The sequence below is a fragment of the Poecilia mexicana genome, unplaced genomic scaffold, assembly GCF_051168715.1.
Source record: "Poecilia mexicana isolate PSO_F unplaced genomic scaffold, ASM5116871v1 scaffold_10, whole genome shotgun sequence".
NCBI lineage: Eukaryota > Metazoa > Chordata > Actinopteri > Cyprinodontiformes > Poeciliidae > Poecilia > Poecilia mexicana.
The window spans coordinates 20,853,127-20,876,198 of NW_028263379.1; the positions used below are offsets into that span (position 1 = coordinate 20,853,127).

Here is a 23,072-nt window from a genome sequence, read left to right on the forward strand (position 1 = left end):
TTTGTTCAAATTTTTTTTTTTTACCATCATCAGCTAAAATTGATGGGACTCCTGACGAAACAGTTTTCCATCCGTCGTTGTCGTCTCTTATCTCCATCCGTCAGAGGGTTTGTTCCAGGTTCAGACCTCAGCATGAATCGCACCTTGCAGCTCCTTCCTCCTCACGTCCTTCATCCTCCCTGTTGCATCTCAGAAACATCATCTAAACTTGAGTTTAACCAGATACCAAGTAACCAGTAAACGGCCTTCGAGCTGATTTGTGGCGTCAGATGGGCTGAACAGTGAGAGGACACACCCTTTACTCAGTCAGATAGACTCAGCATTGTTTTGGCAGAATATTTGGAGGTCCAGCTTGTTAAAGGCCGGACTCACCACTTTGGCCAAATATAGAGCGATAGATGAACCCTTTGTGTCTTGCCAGCTGTACTCCATGGTAACTGCAGGCTAAAATTGTATATAATAATGAAATTCAAATAAGTCACAGTTCTGTGTCCTGTTTGCAGGCTTCCTATAGATTTCTGATGTGAATATTCCACAAACAAATGCATTTTTTTTTGCAGCTCACTTTAAAATTGTAGATGCAAAATAAATAACGATGGATGGATGGATGAGGAATGATGTCTTGAAATGTAGGTATTTTTGCCACACTTCTATCTTTTTTATCATACAGTTCATCAAGTAAAAAAATGTGTTCCAAGCAGATATATCTTTTTAGTTATTTCAACTCTTTATATTATCAAAGATATTCCAGAATTTGGCTGCAGCTCAAGGGCAGCTGTTTTAACAGGATGTGTTAATTACACGAGTAAAATTAGACGGTGATCTGCCCTGTGTGGTGTTTCTCCCCTTCTATCAAATAACCGGAGTTCTCTAATTACATCTAACAGGGCTTTTAGATTTACCCTCACAATTAGAGGACAACATGTTACTGTCCAATTTAGCCCTGTTCCCTCCTCCCCTCACTCTGCCTGCTTGTTAGAGGAAAGAAAGCCTTCATCAACAGTGGGGTCCAAGCCCCTCCTGCCCTGGGAAAGGATGAAATTAGGAGGAGAGCCAATATTTAGGACGTGTTGTGAGCAAGAGAGGAGAGGATGAAAGGGTATGGAGAAAAAAAAAAAGGATGAGAACAGAGCAAGGTGCTGAGGTAGTTTATGTAATTAATGAAAGACAATTACCAAAAAAAAAAAAAGAAAAAGGAAGAAGCTGAAATCAGGTTGTGTTTACTGGCTTCTACACCTCATCCTGGCTGTGTACTTATATAAACGCTCTCCTGTTCCTGAGAAACTGACACAACTGTTTGTTTCCATAGCAGGGCACCAAGAGCTCTGCCAAAAAACTTTTTCTTTTTTTTTTCACTTCTTCTCTGCCCCAACCTCTCACTCTTCGTCCTCTTTCCTTCTCATTGTGTTTGTTGTTTTATGGCAGGGTTAGACGCAGTCCAGATCGGCCGTTGCCATTAGAGACTGTCTCAGTTCACCTCCAGCAGGCTCGCCTCTCCATTCATAAACAAATCGCTCTGGCTCGGGGGACCTCCGAGCTGCTACCTAAGAACAACAAGCAGAACCTGATCTGTGTTTTTGAAGTTTTGTCTGCCTCTTCTTTCATTTTCGTGAAACTTGCCTCTGTTGCTTTTCTCTCTCTCCTCTCCCCCCACCTCTCTCTTTCTCTCTCTCTCTCTCTGCTCGCTGAGGGCCGGACCACTGACTCCTCTGCTCTGCTCTCTCTCTGTGAGGCTGTCAGGGAAGGAGTGTGTGTGTTGCATGTTTCCAGTGGGAACTTTTTTCCTTTTTTTTTCCATACTTACACCACTCTTTCAAAGTGTTAGACTGTTCAGTGAGAGAGGAGAGGAGAGAGAGAAAGAAAGAGACAGAGAGAGAAGAGACCCCCATGTTGCTGTGATTTGACTAAACAAACAGCCATTCTCAGAGCGGTACCTCCTCCCAACGGACTCCTGGGACAGCAGAGAGAAACTTCAGAACATCTGAGAGAACCGGACATTTGAAGCTGTGGACCCTGGAGGGACTACAGCTGGAGAACTCTCCTCTCATTTCCCTTCGCTGGCCGGCTTTTTTTTGGGGGGAGGAGAGGGGTCAGAGAGGGAAGACTCATTCGCGTCTGCAGGAGCGCTCTGAAGGTAAGGTGAGTTTCTTATTGGCTGGTCAAGGCTCTTGGGCAGATGTTGGCAGAACAAAGTTGTTCAGATGTGATTTCACAGATGTCTGACATGGAGAGACATCTGGGCTTCTTGACTTCTTTAATCTAATCAGATTTAAAAAGGACTAAGGACAACTTCTTTACCCATTTTGTTGCGTGATACCTGATGTTTTTCTGACTCTAATAGGGGGTGTCTGTTACCCGCATGCTTCAGTGTGTACACACAAGCATGAAAATATGAGCAACCTGTTCAAACATCAACATGTTGATGGGCTTGCATCTCTGCGCACACACACACACACACACACACACACACACACACACACACACATCTCTTCTTCGGCAGAGTTTATCTTCCCGCTGAGAGAAAACGTTTGACAAGACATACTGGTGACACACAGACACACACATCGTAGGCTTTACAACCTGTTTGCATGCCCTCCACTTTGTGTTTCACTTGCTAAAGAGCCTGTTTATACGACCCTCTTCAGTCACCCGAAGTGAACCAACAATGCTTCCCACTGAACGCTGCTGAGAGAATCGATGTTCTCTGCATACCTCCTGGCTGTGCATCGAAATCGGACCCAGCGTCCGTCACTGTCTCCAGCATCCTCTTTAACTACAAATGCATTCCTTTTTGCAGTGATGAAACATGCCGAGCTTTAATTGAACACAGCTTCACCCTTGTTTTCAAAGATCTCCAGTGAACCAGTGAGCGGGTCAGTGGGCAATCTGTTGAACAATCTCTTGGCGTTTATCTGAGGAGAAGAGTTTTACTGCCAGGAATGAGTTCCCTTTGAGCTTTTTCTGACTCAAAATACTTCTAAGTCTGATGTGTCCACTGATGTCAAGGCTAAAGATCTGTCGTTCATTTGTCAGAACTTTAAAACTTTTCCAGCTTCTCAATCAAATTCTTTATCGTTAGTTTAAATCTCAGCATGGTTAAGCCACAATCAAAAGCATAATGAAGTCTTTTAAGTGTCGCCGTGACGGGTTTTGTAGACATTTATTGTTTTAGCTGCCAGGCTCCTTTTCAGTGAATGCAAATGAGTCCACGTTTCTTGTCTGAGAGACGTCCTCTCAGTGCTGTGTCATCTCGGTGCTTTTAGGGTGATTCAGTGAGATTATTCAGAGATTGTAATGCGCTGCTGGTGCGTTAAAGTGAACAGTTCTGTTGGAAATTCTGTTTCACGTTAAAAAAAGTCACACAACAAACAGATTGAATAAAAACAAGATGATAATGTTTGCCAATTGGGTTGAGGCTGGATTCAGAAGTTTTTGAAAGGGTTGCGGAGTTCAGGGCAAGAACTTTTACTGTACAAATATGTAAATATGGCATCCTTTTAACCGTTATTCATCTTTAGCTCTTGAATAAAAAGACACAGCCACTGCTTTCTGACATTCCTGCATGCTTTACAAACTTTTTTTTTATCCTTTTAAATGTTTGGTTAATTGTGTGAAGTACATTAATTAAGTCGTTCGCCCAAACCAGTTCTGCCTAAATGTGGTCAAAACAAAAGGTGCTAGATGAAGGACTAAATCTGGGGTATTGACTTACCATTGATTCATGTCTAAATGAAGTGTACCCTTGATCCTGGAACTGAGTCTGTAGCTCAGCGGGACGTTACGGTGATGCTGTTTAACGGCCAAGACATGTTTCCTTCATGTCTTCTCCATTTGACCGCCACGTGCTTTGCACCTGAACTTGTTGGTCTGACTAACAGCGCATCCATCCTCTGGAAACAGGGCAGTGTACTTTTTGAACTGAGTGGCTTTAATTAAATGTGTGTTTTCAAAGAGCTCGCCCCGCCTGTTATTTGAAGGAGTTTTTAAACGTAGTCAGACAATGTAGATGTCCCAGTCTGCTGTCCAAATCTGTTCTATAGAGAAACCTTTGGAAAACAGCATTCATGTCGTAGGTTAACCCAAAGCAGTCTGAGACTGTAATGCATGTCAGAACAACTTATTCCTCTGGCACATCTTCATATCGGGTTTTCAAAAAATGTTGTAAAGTTATACATCTCTCATGGACAGCGGGGATTTTCCGTCCACTGCGTCAAGTCGCTGGTATGCAGCACAGCTCCTCTGCTGGCCCTGATGCTGCACAGCACAGTCGACCCCATTCCTCCCCTTGGCCTGGATCTAATCCTTAGTCATCAGCTGTTTCCTGACTCTCCTGGCTTTCTGCATGCCATCCGCGGTAAGAAAATGTGCTTCGCATTAGGACCATACAGAAAACATGTCCGCGCTCTCTTAGGGCTCACATGTGTTCCGCAGCGTCGACATGTAAAGGTTCGAGCTCCGCATGGAGTGTCTAAAACACATACCGATCCCGTTCTGTCCTGCAGTGATTTATCCATCGCTCTGAGAGCCGAGCACGCAGCTGCTGAACAGCCGGGATATGAAAACCGCTGTCATGCTTTTCATATCTGGATGAAATATTGAGTTTGGAAACATTTTTATAGCTGACATCTTATCACATGCTTATCAGTGCATTGATTGATGAGTTTGCTGTGACTCATAGCCTTGTGGTCAGCTGCATGACGGAGGCTGTGATTCAACTTTCATATTTTTCAGCTGAGTGGTTGGTTCTCTGTGACCCTATCAAACGATAAACTTGAATAAGTGTAATGAATAGTGCTTTGGGTTGCAGCAATCTTGTACTGTCCATCTGGCTTCCCCCCACCCACACCACCCCCTCCACCTCACTAACTCAGGGGAAGCTGACAGGCAGCTGCATTTCATCTTCAGTCAGGAAGTTCAGTCTTTGAGGAAGCCTTTATTTCACTACATCTTCCTTTCCCTTCTTTTGCTATGACACTGTTGTTTGAGAAGAAATAGACACAAAATCCTTTGAGCAAATGTTTACTTACAATGTATGAAACGATGCAACATTTTTTTTTCCATACTGCCTGACAAGACATCAGAAACGCATTTCCTGTTTTAGACATCATTTGTCAAAGCCCAGAATTATAAGGGACATTTGTCCACAAGTGTCAGATGGGATTGAATTTATCAGTTTTTGGAGCTGCTGGCTTTCAAAGTCGACCTGCCGGTGACCCCTGGTTTACGGTCACTGTCCATGCAACGGATGGACAGTGACCATCCGTTATATCATATATATATCCGTTATATTATATATATGATATCGGATATCAGCAATATCTGATATCTTCAGATATTGCTTCAGCCGCTCCACATTTCTTCCTCAGAATGCCACCCATCTTGTGCAGTGTAGCAGTTCCTCCTACAGTGAGATGCCCACACAGCGTGCAACTTTGTGCACACAGCATGAAACTACCCTCCCATACTTCACAGTTGGGATGATATTCTAGGGCTTCATACTTGCTTTTTGAGAACAAACAATGTGCACAAAAAACTGAGATCTTTGTCCCTGATAGGCAAAGATCTATCAGTTTAAAACTAAACTAAAGTTGCAGTTTAAAAACTGCAAAGTGGCTTTTTTAAAAATGTATTTTAGAATCACGGCTTCTTCCTGGGCGAGTGACATTTCAGCAGGAATCAATACAGAAATAAATAACATACTCACTGTAAGTCACACCATTTTTGAGCTCAAAATGTTGTGACACATCATTACTAAAGGTAAAGAGAAAAAAGTCTGTTAATAAAATGGAGTTAATATGCTACCTCTGATTTGGGAGAAGGACCACGCCTCAACTACCCCTTTAATTACGCAGCTGTCTATATAAACTCAATTCACCCGATGGTCCACGTCTGTTGCATGCTTTTGAAACCCGCCCTTCCTCTCCCTCGCCTCAGCATCCCCTCTCCCTCTTTTCCCTTTATCCCCTCACCTTCATCCCCACCTTGTTCTCTGCTCCCATTAACTCCTGCTCCCAAGGCTCCATTCGCACATCTCCCCTACTGACTCATCCCCTCATCCCATCCATGCATCCCTTAGGCCCTTCCTTCATTTTAACTCCATATCTTTGTGGCGTGGTCCTTGTTAGTGAAATAATTGTTTTAAATTATAATGAAAGCTGGAATAATGTAACATATTTTCTTAGCATGAGTGACTGCGTTTAATTTTCAAATATGGAGAACTTTTGATCATTCTATTTAAAAATAAAACATTGGTGTAGGACCTCTTTTTTTTTTTATTAAAAATTCAGATTCACATGATGTTGCATAGGTTAGTATGTGACGTATATGAGTAGATGTGAGTCTGCACCATAATAAACGCCCATCTGTGACAGAGATGCACAAGACAGAAATCGGCTTTGCTCTGGTTTTGATGAGGAAACATCTAAAAAAGCAAAAGCAAGTTTTCTGAAGAAAACAGCTGTTTCCTCTTACTGGTATTTGAGAAGAAATTGCCAACCTTGTGTAGTTTTAACATCATGCAAACATCGAGCTTTCCTCTAAATCCAGTACATGAAGAACGAGACAGGAAGCATTGTTGTCCGTCAGACTCTTTTCTTTCTCTGAAATCTCTTTGGGGATTTTCTGGCCAACAAAAACATTTTGGAGTTGGTGATGCAGAGCAACGGGGAAAGAGGACAAAGAAAAACAACGCACTGCTTTTATAAGACAAGCACTTTCCGAACAGCATAAAACACAAATTGGATTTTGCTGAGTTGTTTTACCTCCATCCTCACTAAGAAATACAATAGAAAATCACAAACTTCAGCTATTTTTTTTACCACAATTACATAAATTGCACTACCTATTTGAGATTTTCTTTTTCTTGTGAAACCAGTTCTCTCTTTTAGAGTGTCTAAGTGGAACTTAAAGCCAGTCATTTCTAATCGTATTCAGCTGTTTCTGTTTCTTTGGTGGGTGTGGGTACAGGGTGACTGCAAGTTGAGTAAGGGGACTTCACTTCTCATGATGTTTAGGGGTCTTATTGTCTGGATATAATCAATGAAAAACCTATAAGCTGGGAAGGAGTTTGTACCTTTTATGTCAAAAAATTCATACCCCAGTCTGGTGTGTAACATTTAATTTCTTACAAACACATTTTTTTTTTAATTGACCACTAAAGACACCTCAATTCCACTCCAGTAGCAAACCCACATTTTAATGAATAGAAAAGAGGTAATTGAGTTTATTATTTTTTTTATCCCTTTATTCTTTCATTTAAGTTATAGAATGACTCAAATCGAGATCATTAAGCTGATATCTAAGAGCTGCCACATCTGAAGCTGCCATTCTGCAGCAGAAAGCCCGTAACATCCCCCCACTGCCACTACAAACAGCATTTACAAGTCTGTTTGAAAGGGGAGCAAACCAAAATCAGCAGTTTCCTAAACATGTGCTGCTTAGCCATGACTACAGAGTCACTTTGGTTTGTGAAATTGGACCTCACATGCTCTGTACCCAAACATTAAACCAAAAAGAAAATAGCATTATGAAAATGGAATAACAGTAGATCTTTTTCCTTAAGTGCTGATAATGCAAACCTGACAGGGCCACACTGCAGCGTCAGCCACTTAAGTTACAACATACAGGCAAATTTTTTTGCCACGAACAGATCCTTTTGGAGTTCAGTGTCCAGCTGTGTAACTTGGATCTAAATCGGGGTCAGTGCAACTCAGTCACAAATCTCCAACCAGCCATTTCCGTCAGACTGATACTGTCAAAACAAACGGAGACCCCTCTTTGGCCTCATTCCATCCCAAAAATATTTGAAACTTGGCAGAAAATGTTCCAAAGGGGCACAACTTGTGTGTTTTTGGTTCTAAAATGATGGAAAAGCAACTACATAACTGTACTCTGTGAAAGAAGAACGGCTATGCTATTTTGGCTTGGACTGAACCCAAGGAGCGTTAGCACCTGTCTCTTCATTTCTTTTGGCCTGGACTGTGCAGTAAAGCCAAGATTTTGTTATTCTGGTTTCCCTTTGGTTTACGTTTTTCATGCGTCATTACTATATTTGCATGTTTTTGACCACAGCAAGCAAATGTTTTTACCAGAAACACTACCTACCCAGCATCAGATTGTAGAAAAAAACATTGTTATCACCATAGAGTTGAACGTGGCTGTTGCTGCAGGCACTTATCTCCCCAAGGCAACACTGGAGGCTAGAAACAGAGCTGACACACACAAAAACAAAAAATAAAACAATGTTATATTTTTTATCCAAATGAGAAAAAGAATTTTAAACTGAGGTAATATATCAATGATCCAGTCAGTGTCTGGTAAAGTATCATGTTTTCTCATGTTGTACCCACCGTGTGTTTTACTGGCAGCTTTATGTTATAGACCAAAACAAAGTAGCACTTAACGGCGCAGTGGAAGGAAAATAACAGCTGGTTTTCAATATTTTTTTCCAAATAAAACTGAAAAGTGTGGTGCGCATTTCCATTCAGCTCCCCTAACTAGATGCTTTGTAGAAACCATGTTTTGCTGCAGCAACAGCTGCAAGTGTTTTATTTTATGTTTGCATTAACTAAGCTCAAGTAACGTGTACATCAATTTTTTAATTCTTGCCACAGATTCTTAATTAGATTTAGGTGTGAGACTTTCAATGAGCCCTTTTACAATTTGAAAATACTTAAATCGAAACCCTTTTATTGCAGTTCTGACTAATGTTTGGGATTTATGTCCTGCAGGAAGGTGAACCACATTTCCAAGTCTTTTTGGCTTCTGACAGTTTGTTGTTTTTGTTTTTCCAAGATTGTCTTGCATGTTTACCTCCATCCATCTTCCCGCCTGTTTTGACCAGCTTCTCTGTCCCTTCTGAAGAAAAGCATCCCCACAGCATGATGTTGCCACCACCATATTTCACCACAGAAGTGGCATGTGTAGAGTATTTGTTTTCAACCACAAGTAACATTTTATGTGAGCTTTGTTCTCATCTGACCAAAGCCACTTTTTTGTGTGCTGTGCCTTCTGCATGACTTTTGGCAATATGCAAACAACTTGCAGCTTTCTTTCAGAGACGGCTTTTGTCTTGTCACTCTTCCATAAAGTCCAAATTTGTGCAGCCCACAATTCCTCTCGACAGAATATCCCACCTAATTATTCACAATTATAGTAATTTTTTTGTTGTTGTTGAAATTCCAGTATAATACTTCACAGGTTGTGGTTTTAATGTGACAAAATGTTCTAAAGTTTGAGAAAGATAAAAATATTGGCATGATCCCAAAAATCACTCTGTATTAATAAAGATGTTTTATGCAAAACCCAATGAGGATGTGATTCTCGATTTGAAATTTCTCACTATAGCTATCGAGCCACGTCCCTTTACCTATTTCTGGCATTTTGCGACGTGGGCACCTGCTGCAGGACTGAGAAGGTAACAGCTTGTTTCCTGACATCAGCTCTCCTATGACAGTGACTGAACTCGGCAGATGCTCAAACAATGACCTCTGACGACAAACTGGCAACAAAGAAGCTGTAGGCAAATAAAGACTGATTTAAATAACAAATCAAACGTGGGTGTGTGATCTGGTGTGAATACAAACAGTAGGTGCAGAATGCAAAATTATTCAGGAAGTCGAGTCAGTACTAGCTGAACATGAAACTGAAACTGCACAAAAATGAGAGCTAGGAGGTGCCACAGTTTGGGTTTTATCTGTGTTTGTGTCTCGATTATTTCCTTAGTATCTTTGGCAATTATGCTGCATTTAAGTTGTACTTGGAACTGGAAAAGTCCGACTTTCCAGTTGGAAAAAAACAGCTGAATCACCCTTCAAAGTCATATTTCCCACTGGGAGACTGGGAGCAACTCCAACTACCCACAATTACGCCTCGAAAGGGTGACTTTGTGTTTCAGTTTGGCCGCTCTTGGTGAAAACATGATTATTTTACAAGACGCACCCCTAAGAGTGCTTCTAAAATGAAGGTTACATGTAGCGCCGTCAACTATAAACTAATCAAATTAAAAGAGGTGTTTTCTCATGGAAAATAAACCTTAAAATGATATTTGTAAGAGATAATGCGAGTACCGTATAAGGGTGTCGACATGTTGAAACACTAATTTTTTTTTTTTTTTTTATTAAAACGCTTCAGTTGTGACGTCTGAGTTCTAACTGGGACTCAGCATCATCTCATCTGCCTCTTCCCTCCTCTATAATTAGTTCCAGCTGTTGTTTTAACCACGTGTGTGAATATATGTCTCATGGTTCTTACATCAACCCCTGATTCTAATCAGGCTCTTTCCTGTGTTCCTAGTTCTCTGTAAGTGTTTTTGGACTGCTCCATCACTTATTTGAATCTAATGTCTGCCTAAATACTCTGTTTCCCTTTGGGTTCTCCTCAAAATGATCAAATCATTACCAAGAAACTACTGAAAAAAAAAAATAAATAAATAAACATCACTAACGCATCACACGGTTCCAATCTGTCTTACTTATGCCTGCACACAAATTGAGTTTACTAGACCACATTTTCTAAACACTAAACTCTTGTACTGTAATGAAAACAAACCTGTCATTCATATCCACCATGTATTTGCAGTCACCTCCACAATTGTTGACACTCCTGTGAGGACATGTGCAACAGCCTTAAGATAAACGGACTATGTCTGATCTCCCTTACTGTTGTCGACTCTGCGGCAGCAGCATGAGGATAGACCTCCTGCTAAACCCTCGCTCAGGACAGCTTCACTTGTTGTAAACCTTGTAATTATTACTCTGATGGTAGATATGGGAGAGTTTAGATTAAGCCCTATAAATACTGGACTATCACAAACCTTCCTTTAATGGCTATTTAAAGTTGGTCTGTCCTTAACTTTATTTAGGACAGGAAATCATGTCCACTAAAATCGGACTATCCAAATATAGCCTAAACAAAAACAGTGAAAAGTCAGGCTTGGTAGCTCATTTGATCGACCACAAACATCTCATTTAGAGACAAATAAACGTCATTATGCAAGCGGCCTTTCACAGTTTTCTTGGTAAACAAACAAATCTGGGAAAAATAACAGATTAATGAACTAATTAGACAGTTTCATCAATGTCAAAAAGTCAAAAGCTAGTACTTATCATTTTTTTTATTCTAAGAATACCACTGCTGAAAAAAAAATTATTTTGTGGCTTTTTGTAGGTACTTAATGCTAATAAATGGGATATTTCTTCATTAAAACATATCATATATACATTTAATTGCATGAGTCTGTTACTAAACTGTGTTATAAAAGGTTGTTTTTTTATAAGTTTGTGAAAGACTTTTTAGACTTTATTTTAAAAGAAAGGGGGGAGGGAACATACCAGGGAAAATGAATTAAGATATGACAACCAAAAGGACAAAGTTGTTTTAATATTCTTGCCTTTGATTAAGATCTTTAGGTGGGAAGGATCTGGAGCTAGTATTACCTGCTTCAAATACTCAATATACAAATACAGTGTGCTTTAATCGTCCGTTTTTTTGTGTGTTTTTTTTCCCCCAAAAGAACTGAAGCAAATAACTTTTGTTTGGGAAAAGGAAGTTCCATTGTTTTCTTTCAGCTGCTGCCTGAAAGGTTTTCTACTGCTTATATGTCACTTAATCTGACAGTTTGTTTGCAGCATAGTTTAGTTGTTCTCAGGCTTGCAGAGTTTCATTATTTATTGCAGTGAAGTTAATGTAAATCTGTTTAAGTCCTGTTACACTTTGCAGACCCTGCAGCCTGTCGGAGTGGGAACAGTGCACTGCGGCTCTGCTGCTGAAGGACCAAAAGGTTTTCCTCTGGGGGAAGGAGAGTCAGTCCAGGAGGAGAGATAAAAAAAAGAGATTTGTTTTAAGAAAGACTCTTGGTGGATTTTTTTCCCACACAGCCACTGGGCTCTCTCAAAATATTAGATACCCATGAATTAATTACAATGTTTTATCTTTATTAGCCTTTATAGATGTATATCCCATGTACTTATACATGTAAATATGTCCAGATATTATCAGTGTCTCTGATAAGACTGTGTCAGATTCTGGGAGGTTTAATTGTTTTTTCTTGGAAGAGCATGAGCCGCTAAATTGGAGATGTTTGTTTTGCAGATCTCAGCTTCCTGCTCACTTAAGCAGTGTAATCATTGGTGTCTGTGATCTCAGACTCTGTGTGCACTTTTTCTGCTCTGACTTTTTTCTTTCCCATAAAGATTATTCCATATGTCATGGTTCCTCGCTCCTTTTATCCACAGTCTGGTGGAGGGTGCGGTATTCCTTTTGCTGTTTCGTTGCCTCGTCATGCTCTGTCGTTTGTCGATTCATGCATTTGATGGTACGCTCCACTTTTCTTTGTTTTCTTCTTCTTGTTTCTCCGGCCCTCCGATTGTGAGTCAAGATCTCTTCTGGTGCATTTTGCTATGTGAAGACGTTTTGAGTTTCATCACTGTTGGTCTTCCACTCATTGTGGCGTCCTTGCTTGTCTGTAAGTCTTTGGTTTGCGGTTTCGACGGTGCGCTGTGTCAGGGATGCATCACACCCACACAGGGCCCAGAAAATTCCCAGCGCCGGAAGTCGGATCCCTCCAGCTGCAGCCTGTGAGGAGTTTGCTTTTGCTTTTGTTATGGATTACACTGCCTCCCCCGACTCCAGACCCCCACTTCTTCCAAGTGCAAGCATTCCCCTCTTGGGATGCACTAATTCACACAATTGGCTGCAAATGTTCTTTGGACAAAGGTTCCCACCTTATCGAGCGCCGCTTTATCACTGCCAGATGTTTAAGTAAAACATTGCAGCCTCACTATATATGTGTCTAATCCCAGGAGCAGGTTTAGCCGCATCCTGAGGCAGAGCGTGGGCCCCGGGCCTCCCGCTGAGGTCGACATCAGCGATCTTTTCTCGTTAGCTGGTGACACTTTGAGTGTAGAGAGTTTGTTTACGATAAACCGCCAAATTCCCAGCATCTGTGGGAAAATTCATGTGGAGGGATAGAAGTGTGTCCCTTCTGGTGATTGCTGTACCATAGCTGGAGTAAACATAGTTTGTTTTCCCTCAGACCTCCAAGATTACAGCGGGAACGCGGTGGCCCAATCCAAAGACCTAAACGACAACAATAAACATCTGGCTTGGAGACATGCTTTGCAGATACTTCACGAGATCTCATATTAAGATGATTTGACGTGACCCTGGTTTATTTGTGGACAATGTGGACATTCCTTACTGTAAATGACTCTGTTGTTGTGGCTCAGCCAGAAAGCATCCTCGAGGTTAAGAGATCAAACAGCTTTCAAGCATTTTTTTTTTATAGAAGTCATTTCATGTTGCTTGACTTCTGTGCAGATTTTTTTCCCCCTGTTTATGCCATTAAGCTCCAAAATCTTTTAAGATTTGCTTCTCTGACTGGTTCTTTGAAAGAATACAAAAGTCTGCACATTTAGGCTAAATGTGGATTTTTTTTTTTCTCCACTATTTAATCTCAGATGCACAGTACTTGGCAAAAGTATGTATTTTTTCTTGAACACGTTCACATTTTGTGAACAGCCTCAATCTTGACTCGATATTACATTAATTTTATTAAATAAACCCATGCAAAGTTGTGCAGTGATTCTGATACATGTTTTTTAAACGATAAACATCCCATCTGTAGTGTGCTACGAGCTCTGTAGGGGCCACAACAAACAGGCCTTTGGTCAAATCTCTTCAGAAGTGAAGGCTTTGACTTTCATTCAAAACTCTGTGTGTGAAAGAAAGCTAAAACTACACATCACCCTGAACGCACCGTCCCCATGGTAGACAGCGGTTGGGGTGTTTCCACAGTAGGAACAAGGAAGCTGGTCAGAGTTGATGGGAAAATTGTTGGAGATAAAATGATTTAAATCCTCTGAGAAAGCACTGCTAAAGGCTGCAAAAAGACTTAAGACTTTCACTTTCCAGCAGAATAACACCCCTCACCAAACAACCAGAGCTGCTACAAACTGATTTAGATAAAAGCATGTTGAAGGAAAAAGGTCTGGTGGCTTCCTTCTACAATTAGGATCCTGGATCTTGGAGTGAAATCCAGTCTAACCTAACCATGTTTCCATTCCAAGTTTAAAAAGCATGGGGGTTTCCTTTTTGGATTCTTCATAATCAAGCTAATTATCATTAGCAGCATTTTGTCCCTTTAAATACTTTGGCATGTGTCCTAAAGAAGGTTGTGTAAAACTGTCAATGTGAAAAATTTATTAAGAGCCTTCAAATGTACAAAAGCCTCTTTACTGCTGCAGAAACCACTTTATTACATTCATTTTATTTAAAAAAAATATTATAAAATATCTTAGTTTTATTTGTCAGTCAGCCATATTGGATTTTTAATCCAGAGCTGGTGTCAAACCTCCAACTCCCTACTTGGAGTGCTGATTTCTGGAGGACTTTCTATCAAATTTTATCCAGTTGGTGGAAGTGTTTTTTTGTTTGTTTGTTTTTTTTTTTTTTACTTATTTCTTTTAATGGTCTGATACAACAATTTGAAAAATGCTAAAACCTGGTCTTACCTGAGACTGTTTATTCATCTTTTAGCTTTATTCCAAAAGGTTTGATAACTTCTGGTTCAGGTCAAGTCAGGCTCATGTGTCAGAATGGTCCAGTCAAAGTTCAGACATAAATCCAGTTGTGAATCTGTGGCAAAACATTCGTAATCAGAATTATGTGGTGCTTTTTGTTGCTCTGTCACATAAAATAATAATAAAAAAAAATGTTGTGGATTGAATGTGACAAAATTAGAAAAGTCAACACTTTTGCAAGGAGCTGTACAGGCATGAACTCTAAAACTCCAACCGTAAGAGTTTTGCTTATTTTGTCAAACTGTTGCCATTTTAAATATGATTTGTTAGCCCTGACCGTGCCAAGCAACACATGCCTTTGGCGTCGCTTGGCTGTTGTCGTTCAAAGCCCTCGTCACTGACAGTGAGGTTAGGGGCTTTATTTTGAGCGCTGACGAATAGCTTCCTCACGGCACGGACCCTCGCAGCTTGCTGCTGCTGGGCCTCCTGGGACAAAGTGACCCCTCCACTCTTGCCGTCATCACAAGCAGGGTCCCATGTGTATCGGCGGTCCTGGGAAAGTTTTAGATTAATGCTGTGGGAACATGAACTGTACACAGACATCAGCGACAAAAACAGAAAAAAGAGGGAAGGTCTCTGTGTGTGCGTGTTTGGCGTGAGAGCACATCCGTGTTGCAATCTAATGCATGTCCATATGTCGAGTATTTTTTGGTGCCAATGAGAATCTAGAAGTTTGTACGTTTCTGCTCATTATCCATCCGCCTTTCCTTCACCTCATTTTATTAGAACCAGGAGGCGGGGGAGGAAATGGACCAGCCGTGTTTTTTGGAACTGCTCAAGAGCTTTGAGCTTTTCGCTTTGGGAACGGAAGTGCCAGAGGCTGTTAATTTAGGGAGACAAACGTGTATCTGGTTTGAGTAACAGACTGACTTTAGGCTTATTTCTGTGTGCCAAACTGTTAGGGATATTTCAGCTGTTTTATACCTGAAAGCATATCTATGAAAAACCCCTGAAAACACTTATCAATTAAACAGCTGAGAAAATGTCAAAACATGCTGGTTTTTACATAACGGATGAAAATAGCACAAAGTCTTAAAATAGAGGCTGTAAAATCTTTGTGCAACATAAAGCAAAGAAAAAAAATTGAAAGATTTCACAATTTCTTTTCCCTCTTTCTCTTCCTCCTCCACCAACGCTCTTCCCAAGGCTCACTCTTCCGCCCCCTTTTTCTTTCCCACCCTCTTGCGTACAGGCCTGTGATCCATCCTTAACTGTTTCCAGACGTGTGCGTGCAGCCGGCCTTAACCCCCGTCCCAAACATAACAACAAACCACCCCTCCACACCCTCACCCGCCTTATCCTCTGGCCTCCTCAGCTGTGTGAAGTTACAAGGTCCTTAGCAGTAATAAGTCATTTCAGTTCATCTGGGATGCTGCATATGCATCCGGGTACAACACGATATCCCAAGCCAGTTTGCCTCTGTCAGATGCGTATGTGAATGCCCTCATTTTCACTTTGGTTTGCACCAAAACCAATTAATGGCTCAGCATGACCCCAGAATAACTTGGACGTAGCATTGTTGCCAGTTAGCCTGCAGCAGATACGCACACACTGACCGGTTCGTGAGGGTGCAGAATGTTGGCGAAGCAGGAACAAAAGGAGACGCACATTGTCGCTCTGTCCTGGTGCAGCGAGGCATCAAATACCTCCAGACTGGCTCAGGAGCCAAGAAAGAAAACAGCTTCATGATGGATCACATACTTTCTTTCATTTCGCCTTAAAGCTTTACAAGAGCAACAGAGTGTTCTCACAAACGTGTTGTCACTTAATTTGAGCTAGAGCAGCATATGTCAAGTTGCCATGATTTAAAAGTTGTTTTGTCGCGCTTGTGAAGCTGTGTGTAATCATTAATGTGACAGAAACTGTTTTTTTTTTTCTGTTACTTTGCTCAATTTGATGGATATTTGTTAAAGATTCTGATTACTTTCCAAAATAGGCCCACTGCTTTTATGAAAACAATCAGCAACTTTGGATAAAACATATTCTTTCAATTATTCAAGAATTAAGTGCAACATTTGATGCAGCCTTGGTGATTCTTCCTCTGAGAAATATAATATTTTCCTTGGAGTTGCCCAGCTTTGCTCTTTTACTTTGTACTTGTATAGTACATTATTAAATCCAGAGGATCCCAAAACACTTCACAATGCAATCAGTAATTCAGCAATTCTGGAACATGTACAATAACGTAATATAAATACACAAAAGCTTTTGGGGTAAAATGACTGTAAACATGTCAAGTGAACAGTTCGGACATCTAGAACATCTAGAGCTTTTTCCACATGTTGTTCCTCTGTGATAAACAAACAGAAGTTTTAAACTTCTGTTTAGTTTTAAACAAAACTGAAATTTTACTATTACTACCAAGAGTTGAAAAGAGATGCAGTGATGGAAAAAAGTGGATGAGATTACTGGGTAAAGTCTTAGATAATTTGTCTGAGAGTGGCAAAGGAATCACATTTAACCCTAAAATTTTCACCTTCAAAAGCTGTCAGAAACATTTGTTCAATCTAAATTACATGGCATCACTAAATTCAGTTTTTAAAGGCAACAAATGCAGAAAATCTTAGTGTTAGTGTTCAAGCCCTTGTTTCAAGACGCCTTGTAAACGGTAAATGGTAATGCTTTCTTTACAACTCTCTCTCCCTATATATATATATATATATATATATATATATTAAAAAAGACACTGTTGGAAGATTTCAGCTTATTCAAAACTGCGTAGTTAAGCTGCTTGACCAAACCAAAAAGAGAAGGCATATGAGTCCAGTTTTAGCTGCTTTTTAACAATTGATACTATTGTATTTTTCAATGTTGCTTTGCATTTTTAGCTTAGGAACTTTCTATTTATTCAAGTTGTACAAGCTACTCCATTAATTACTTCAAAAGTTTTTTGGGTTTTTTTTTTACTAAGAGTATTTTTGACTTATATTTTGTCAATTTTGTGCTTTACTTTTGCACATTTTAATTTCATGTACATTTATGTTTTTTCTTGTGTACAATCCTTTGAGCGGCATGAATCATAAAGACTCGCTTTATGACTGCACCATCTTTCTTTTTGCAGAATAGTGGGGTCACGAGGCAGCCACGATGAGGAGGCTGATAGCATCTGTGCTCCACCTGATGGTCACTTTAACAGGTTAGTGTTCAGTTTCACTTGACAAATAAGAATTGAAAATGTACAAGAAGATTCTTCAGATGTTTTTTTTTTTTTCAGAAATGATAAATGGGATGTGAAAAACAGAAAATTCTTATTGGTACCCTTTATAAAATTTTCAAATATGCATTATTTATTCCAGCAACATGATCTTTCACTAAAATGTTGAGAAAAACAAAAACATGTTTTCAGAGATGCCTTCTTTTTAACCAACTCATCATAAGTGCCCCATTTAATACCTGCAATCTTAAAAGTCTTTTATATAATTTCACAAGACTGGAGCATAAAGAGGAATCTCTATGCATTCATCTTTGCACAGTTTATCTAGATCCTCCAAAGTCTTGAATTAGTTCATGTACTCTCGTCTCTCCAGACTGTCCCTCAGATGTTCTAGAGTAGAAACAGGCTGACAGGATCACAGAAAGATCCTAGAAAGTCTGATCAGTTTACAAAGCAAAGCATTAACTTATGAAATTTATTCAGTTACACTTACTTTAAGGAAATTATTCAAAATTGCCAAAAAGTAGGGTGAAATTTGTTTATTAACCTATGACCTTTCCCCCCAATTAATAAAGAACTTAAAGAACTGATAACACTTTAATTCTTCAAGCAAAAGATAAATGATGCTTCTTTCACTTTGTATCCATCGGTCTCTGACACGTCGTCTTCATCCTCCCTCTCAGCTGCTCCAGACCACTCACATCCTTCAACAGCCATAGATGGGACAGGATCTGACTTACATTGTTGATTTAACCTCTGAACTTCTTCTGCTATCTCTTTGACACCCCCCCCTCTTACATACTGACCTCATGTCTCGTTGCCCAAACTGCAGCTTTGGTGCGTTTCTGCCCAGACGTGTGCAGCCTGGAGATCACCCCTGATGACAAAGAGTTTGTCCTGGCTCGAGGCTCGTCTCTCACCCTCACGTGCTCCGGCTCCAGCCAGGCAAAGTGGGCGCTTAAGAAGGACGATTCAACTTACTACCTGAATCAGCTAGATGAGAATATGAAATCGAGATACAAGATGTTTGAACCTGATGCCACGTCGGTTGCTCTGAACCTAACAAGTGTGAGTTGGATGCATACTGGCGTGTATCAGTGCTTTGACGATATTGCCGACGAGATACAGGAAGTGGCAGTTTTTGTCCCAGGTAGGGTACGCCTCATTTCTCGTTAGTATTAGTACCTCTTGGACTAACTCCGACTGTCAACTTACAAGTCACCTCTTTCTTCAGATCCTGAAGTTTGGTTTGTAAAGAGCATCCACGGCATGGTGACGAAGACCAGTGAGGAAAGCGTCGTCCCCTGTGTGGCCACCAACCCAAACATCACTGTCATCCTGTATGAGAGGGACACAAACAAGCCCATTAAAGGGCATTACGTACCCAGTGAGGGGTACCGGGCGCGGCTGGAGGACAGAGCGTACGTGTGCCGTGGAGAGCTGAACGGGGAGGTCAAAGAGTCTCAGGAGTTTAACGTCATCAGCATTGCAGGTTGGAGTGCAGTTCAAAACGCCACCCACTACCAGACGCCCACTAACACTCGCATTTTATTCAGTCCAAATCGAAAACCAAACTATTGAACTTAAAAGTCACAGAAGCACTGCGTTTGGGGTCTATATAGTATGTTTTTTTTTTTTTAGGTAAAAATTCTATATGAACAGTTTTACAAATCATTGATTGAAGATCATACCAACATTACAGCTGTTTTAATAATAATTTTAAAAAAGTGCTGCCATTAATTATGTAGATTAATAGATCAGCCTTTGTAGGTCATTGTGTACTTTTTTTTTAAGATCTTAAGAAACTAAACAGGAGCAGCCATAGATCAAGCACTGCCATAAATCATTAAACGAGAATATTGTGTTAAGATGTTCATTTTAACTGTTTTTTTTTATTATTTCTAATTATTAAAATTTCTTCACCAAATAATTTGGTGACTGAACCAATTTGCCATCATGCCTACTCTGCCCCGCAACCTCTCTTTCCAATCCCAGTGGCCGAGGACATCAACCCTTACATCAACAGTTCAAAGACGGTCCTGAAGCAGGGCGAGCCGCTGACTATAAACTGCACGGTGCACGGAGTGGAGCTGGTGTTTTTCTCTTGGAATATTCCACGCACCGTGGTGAGTAGGAGTGGAGCAGAACAAGTGCTTTTGTTCAAATCCCCCTTTGCGATTTCTCTCTGGCCTCATGACCGAGCCCAGATGGAAACAAGATGTAGCGACACGCCTCAGTTTGGATTCTCTGGTAATATTGCTTTTAAAAACATTCAATGTTGACCAAGTGATCATTTCTTCACACAACATTTTGTTGCATGTTGGGAAGCTCTGTGGTTTCAGTATGTGTTTCAGCTTTACCTAGTAAACCATTGTGTTTAAGGTTGAAGTGGTTGTCTCATGCAGATGTGCGACAGATTCCCTTTTGCTGTCATTGCCCACAAAAGACACACACATTTCAATCATGTTTCTTTTTGGAAAATGCTTTTGCTGATTGTATTTGTACTTGAAAGTTAGATTCTCCAAGTTCCCAGTCAGAATGACAACAAATACCCTTGCTTAAAAAATCAAAGATGCTTAATGAGCCCCAGATTTACTGTCCAAAATGACTGCTGTGCTTACGAAGCAAAGTGAAAGTTGCAGCAACAAACTGTTTACTAGCTTTTATGTTTCCAGTAGAGAACATGATTGCTCAAAAGGCATTAGATGAGAGGAAATGAGAATGAAATGACAATCGTATTTTGTTTTGTTCCTCCCTTTTTAAAGGTTGTTCCGGTTGAACCAGAAACGTATTTCTCTCCAAAGATGCACTCCAGCCTGACCTTCCCTCGCACCACGGTGGGGCACAGAGGAAACTACGTGTGCCACGTCCAAGAAATGGTCGTGGGCGCCACAGCTTCTTCAAGCGTCAACATCACCGTGCTCGGTTAGAAACACACGCAAAATTCAAACAAACGGATTATTATTGTGCCTCACTCACCACAAAAAGAATAGTTGTTATTATCAACACTGGGAGGTAAAGAAGAGAGACGACCTGTGTGTGAAAGAGGCAAAGAGCGTTTTTATTTATTTGTATGGATTGGACCTGAAATAAACTTTTTGACAAAGAAACACACCTGCAAATCATAGCACACACCAGCTTTATATAGACTGTTGGTGGAAACGTATTTAACCAGGCACATAAAGTCACCTACTTACAACAGCAGGTTGAAAGCCAGTAAAAACAAGGTTTCTCACGCTGCACAATTTCTTCTAGACTCCGTCTCTTGACCGTCACTGCATACGCTTTGGGTCTATGAATGCTTACTCCAGCTGCAGTGAGGCATGGGGTGTGTACAAAAGCTTTAAATAACTTGAACCTTCAGGTTCGATGGAGACAGAGGACCAGGACATATTTTAGTTTTGACTGGACACATTAATGGAAAAGAAGACCATGTCCTGACAGCAGCAGTTAGCAATGGACACAGATATTACCAGCTACTGTTTTTAGTAAGGAAACACAAACAGACCCAAATAGAAATAGACCCAACTTAAAACAGCTGATCTGTTATTTTCATTGGTTTTATTGCTCTGTTGAGATGAAAGACGCCTCATATGGAAGTCTGTTGCTGTCCCTATAGAGTTTTTCTGGTATGTAACACATTATGGTGAGGTGTCTTTGGCCAAAAACACATTTACTTCAGCAGCACTTTAAGCCAAAATAAAATCCAATCAGAACCAAAGGATTCAGCTGGTACACCTTGAATTTGACAAATACTAAAAACAGACTTGAGTGAATGTTGTCCATTAGGTCTCCAAATGATTATTTTCAAACTAGCTCTTGAAAAGTATGTATGTCCTTTGAATTTTACACACACAAGAAAAAACAATAGTTACACAAATATGTGTAATATTAATAAAATACATTGACGTTTCTAGTTGTAACATGACAAATATGCCCAAATAGTATGAATAGTATCAACTGTGAATAATTTAATAGATAGACTGGCTTTAAAATCGAATTATTCTTTCCATTTGTCCTGCTAACCAGAAACGTTTGCACTATTATTATTTAAATATTTTTTTCAGTAATACCTGTAAAGTATTTTCAATTTTTTTATTCTTTGAGAGCCACTGACACACACAAAGGCCCAATATTAGCATGCAGAACTTTGCAAATGTAAAGACTTGCAAATAAGTTTTTCTGAAAGGCAGCAATGTGAGCTTTCTCCAAGTAGGACCTTGGTTCAAATCCCTGTGAGGGCTTTTTTTGGGTGCAATTTGCATGTTATTTTAGGTATGAATAAAATTTGCATTTAGGTGTAAGTATCTGTATGCATAGTTATTTGCCTTATATTGATCCAGTGAACTGGTGACCTGCCATGAGTATGCCTTGCAACCAGTGGAGGCACTACTCCTCAAATGTTTATCCATCAATGGATGAACTGACAAGCAAAATGTCTGATGGCTTTAACAGATTAAATTGATATCTGCAGAATAATTCAGTTACCTGTTTTTCCATCAGAACACGGCTTTGTGGAGGTGAAACCTGCTCAGCGGCAAAACATTTCAGCCAAGCTCCAGGAGAACGTGGAGCTGAGAGTGGACATCGAGGCCTACCCTCCCCCTCAGGTCCGCTGGACCAAAGACGGGACCACCATCAGGGCAGACAAAGCTATCACCATCAGACAGGATCATGAAATAAGGTAGAACATCCACCCTGAGCTTGCAACTGTGCCGTGTTCCTAGAGACACAAATGCAACAAAGCTGCGATATGAGGTGTTTAATATCCTGTTTGATTTAAGCAATCCACACATCTAGCTCCTGTCAGTCAGCACACAGTGAGACCTCCTCAGAGAGAAATACAATACTCTCCAGAGGGAGGAACTTCATCCGTCATCACACAGAAACCATAAACACCAAATACCTGTCACAACTCCCTAATGCCTTTCAGACAAATGGCCCACAAGGAGCTGTGCTTTTCCCACTTTATACACTCTCAAATGAAGAAGTAACCTCAGTAATGTGTAAATCATATACTGCATAAAGGATACAAAACAACAATATTTTTTTTTCTCCTCTCAATAATTAATGGAAAAATCTTTATTGGCAACACAATGAACAAACCTTTGAGTCTTTGAGGTTGAAAGGATTTCTTGCTCATCCTCCTCATTCGCTCCCTCCATGGATTCTCTTTCAGATTTAAGTCAGGATTCCTTGACTACTCCATAATATAAATATTATTTTCAGTCAGAAGAAACATGCTGCTAAGACTGCTGATAAGACTGGTTTCAACCTAAATTGTTAAATGTCAACGTAGTGGAGCTGGAATGCAAGCCAACATGAAGTCATGCAGGACA

The 23,072-nt window shown here is 40.3% G+C and overlaps 1 protein-coding gene across 2 annotated transcripts in view; it reads left to right on the plus strand.

Annotated features, from left to right (window-relative positions):
• Positions 1-791: 791 nt before the first annotated feature.
• pdgfrb (platelet-derived growth factor receptor, beta polypeptide) overlaps positions 792-23,072 on the plus strand; it is a 34,319-nt gene continuing 12,038 nt past the window's right edge. Inside the window, exons 1-7 of one of the 2 annotated variants that reach the window (XM_088009626.1) lie at positions 792-2,139; positions 17,641-17,715; positions 18,566-18,883; positions 18,968-19,225; positions 19,729-19,859; positions 20,499-20,658; positions 22,237-22,417. In XM_088009626.1, the coding sequence (XP_087865752.1) occupies positions 17,667-17,715; positions 18,566-18,883; positions 18,968-19,225; positions 19,729-19,859; positions 20,499-20,658; positions 22,237-22,417 (1,097 nt within the window). In that variant the 5' untranslated portion in view covers positions 792-2,139; positions 17,641-17,666. The remainder of the gene's footprint in view (positions 2,140-17,640; positions 17,716-18,565; positions 18,884-18,967; positions 19,226-19,728; positions 19,860-20,498; positions 20,659-22,236; positions 22,418-23,072) is intronic. The other variant, XM_014972809.2, reaches the window with a different exon arrangement.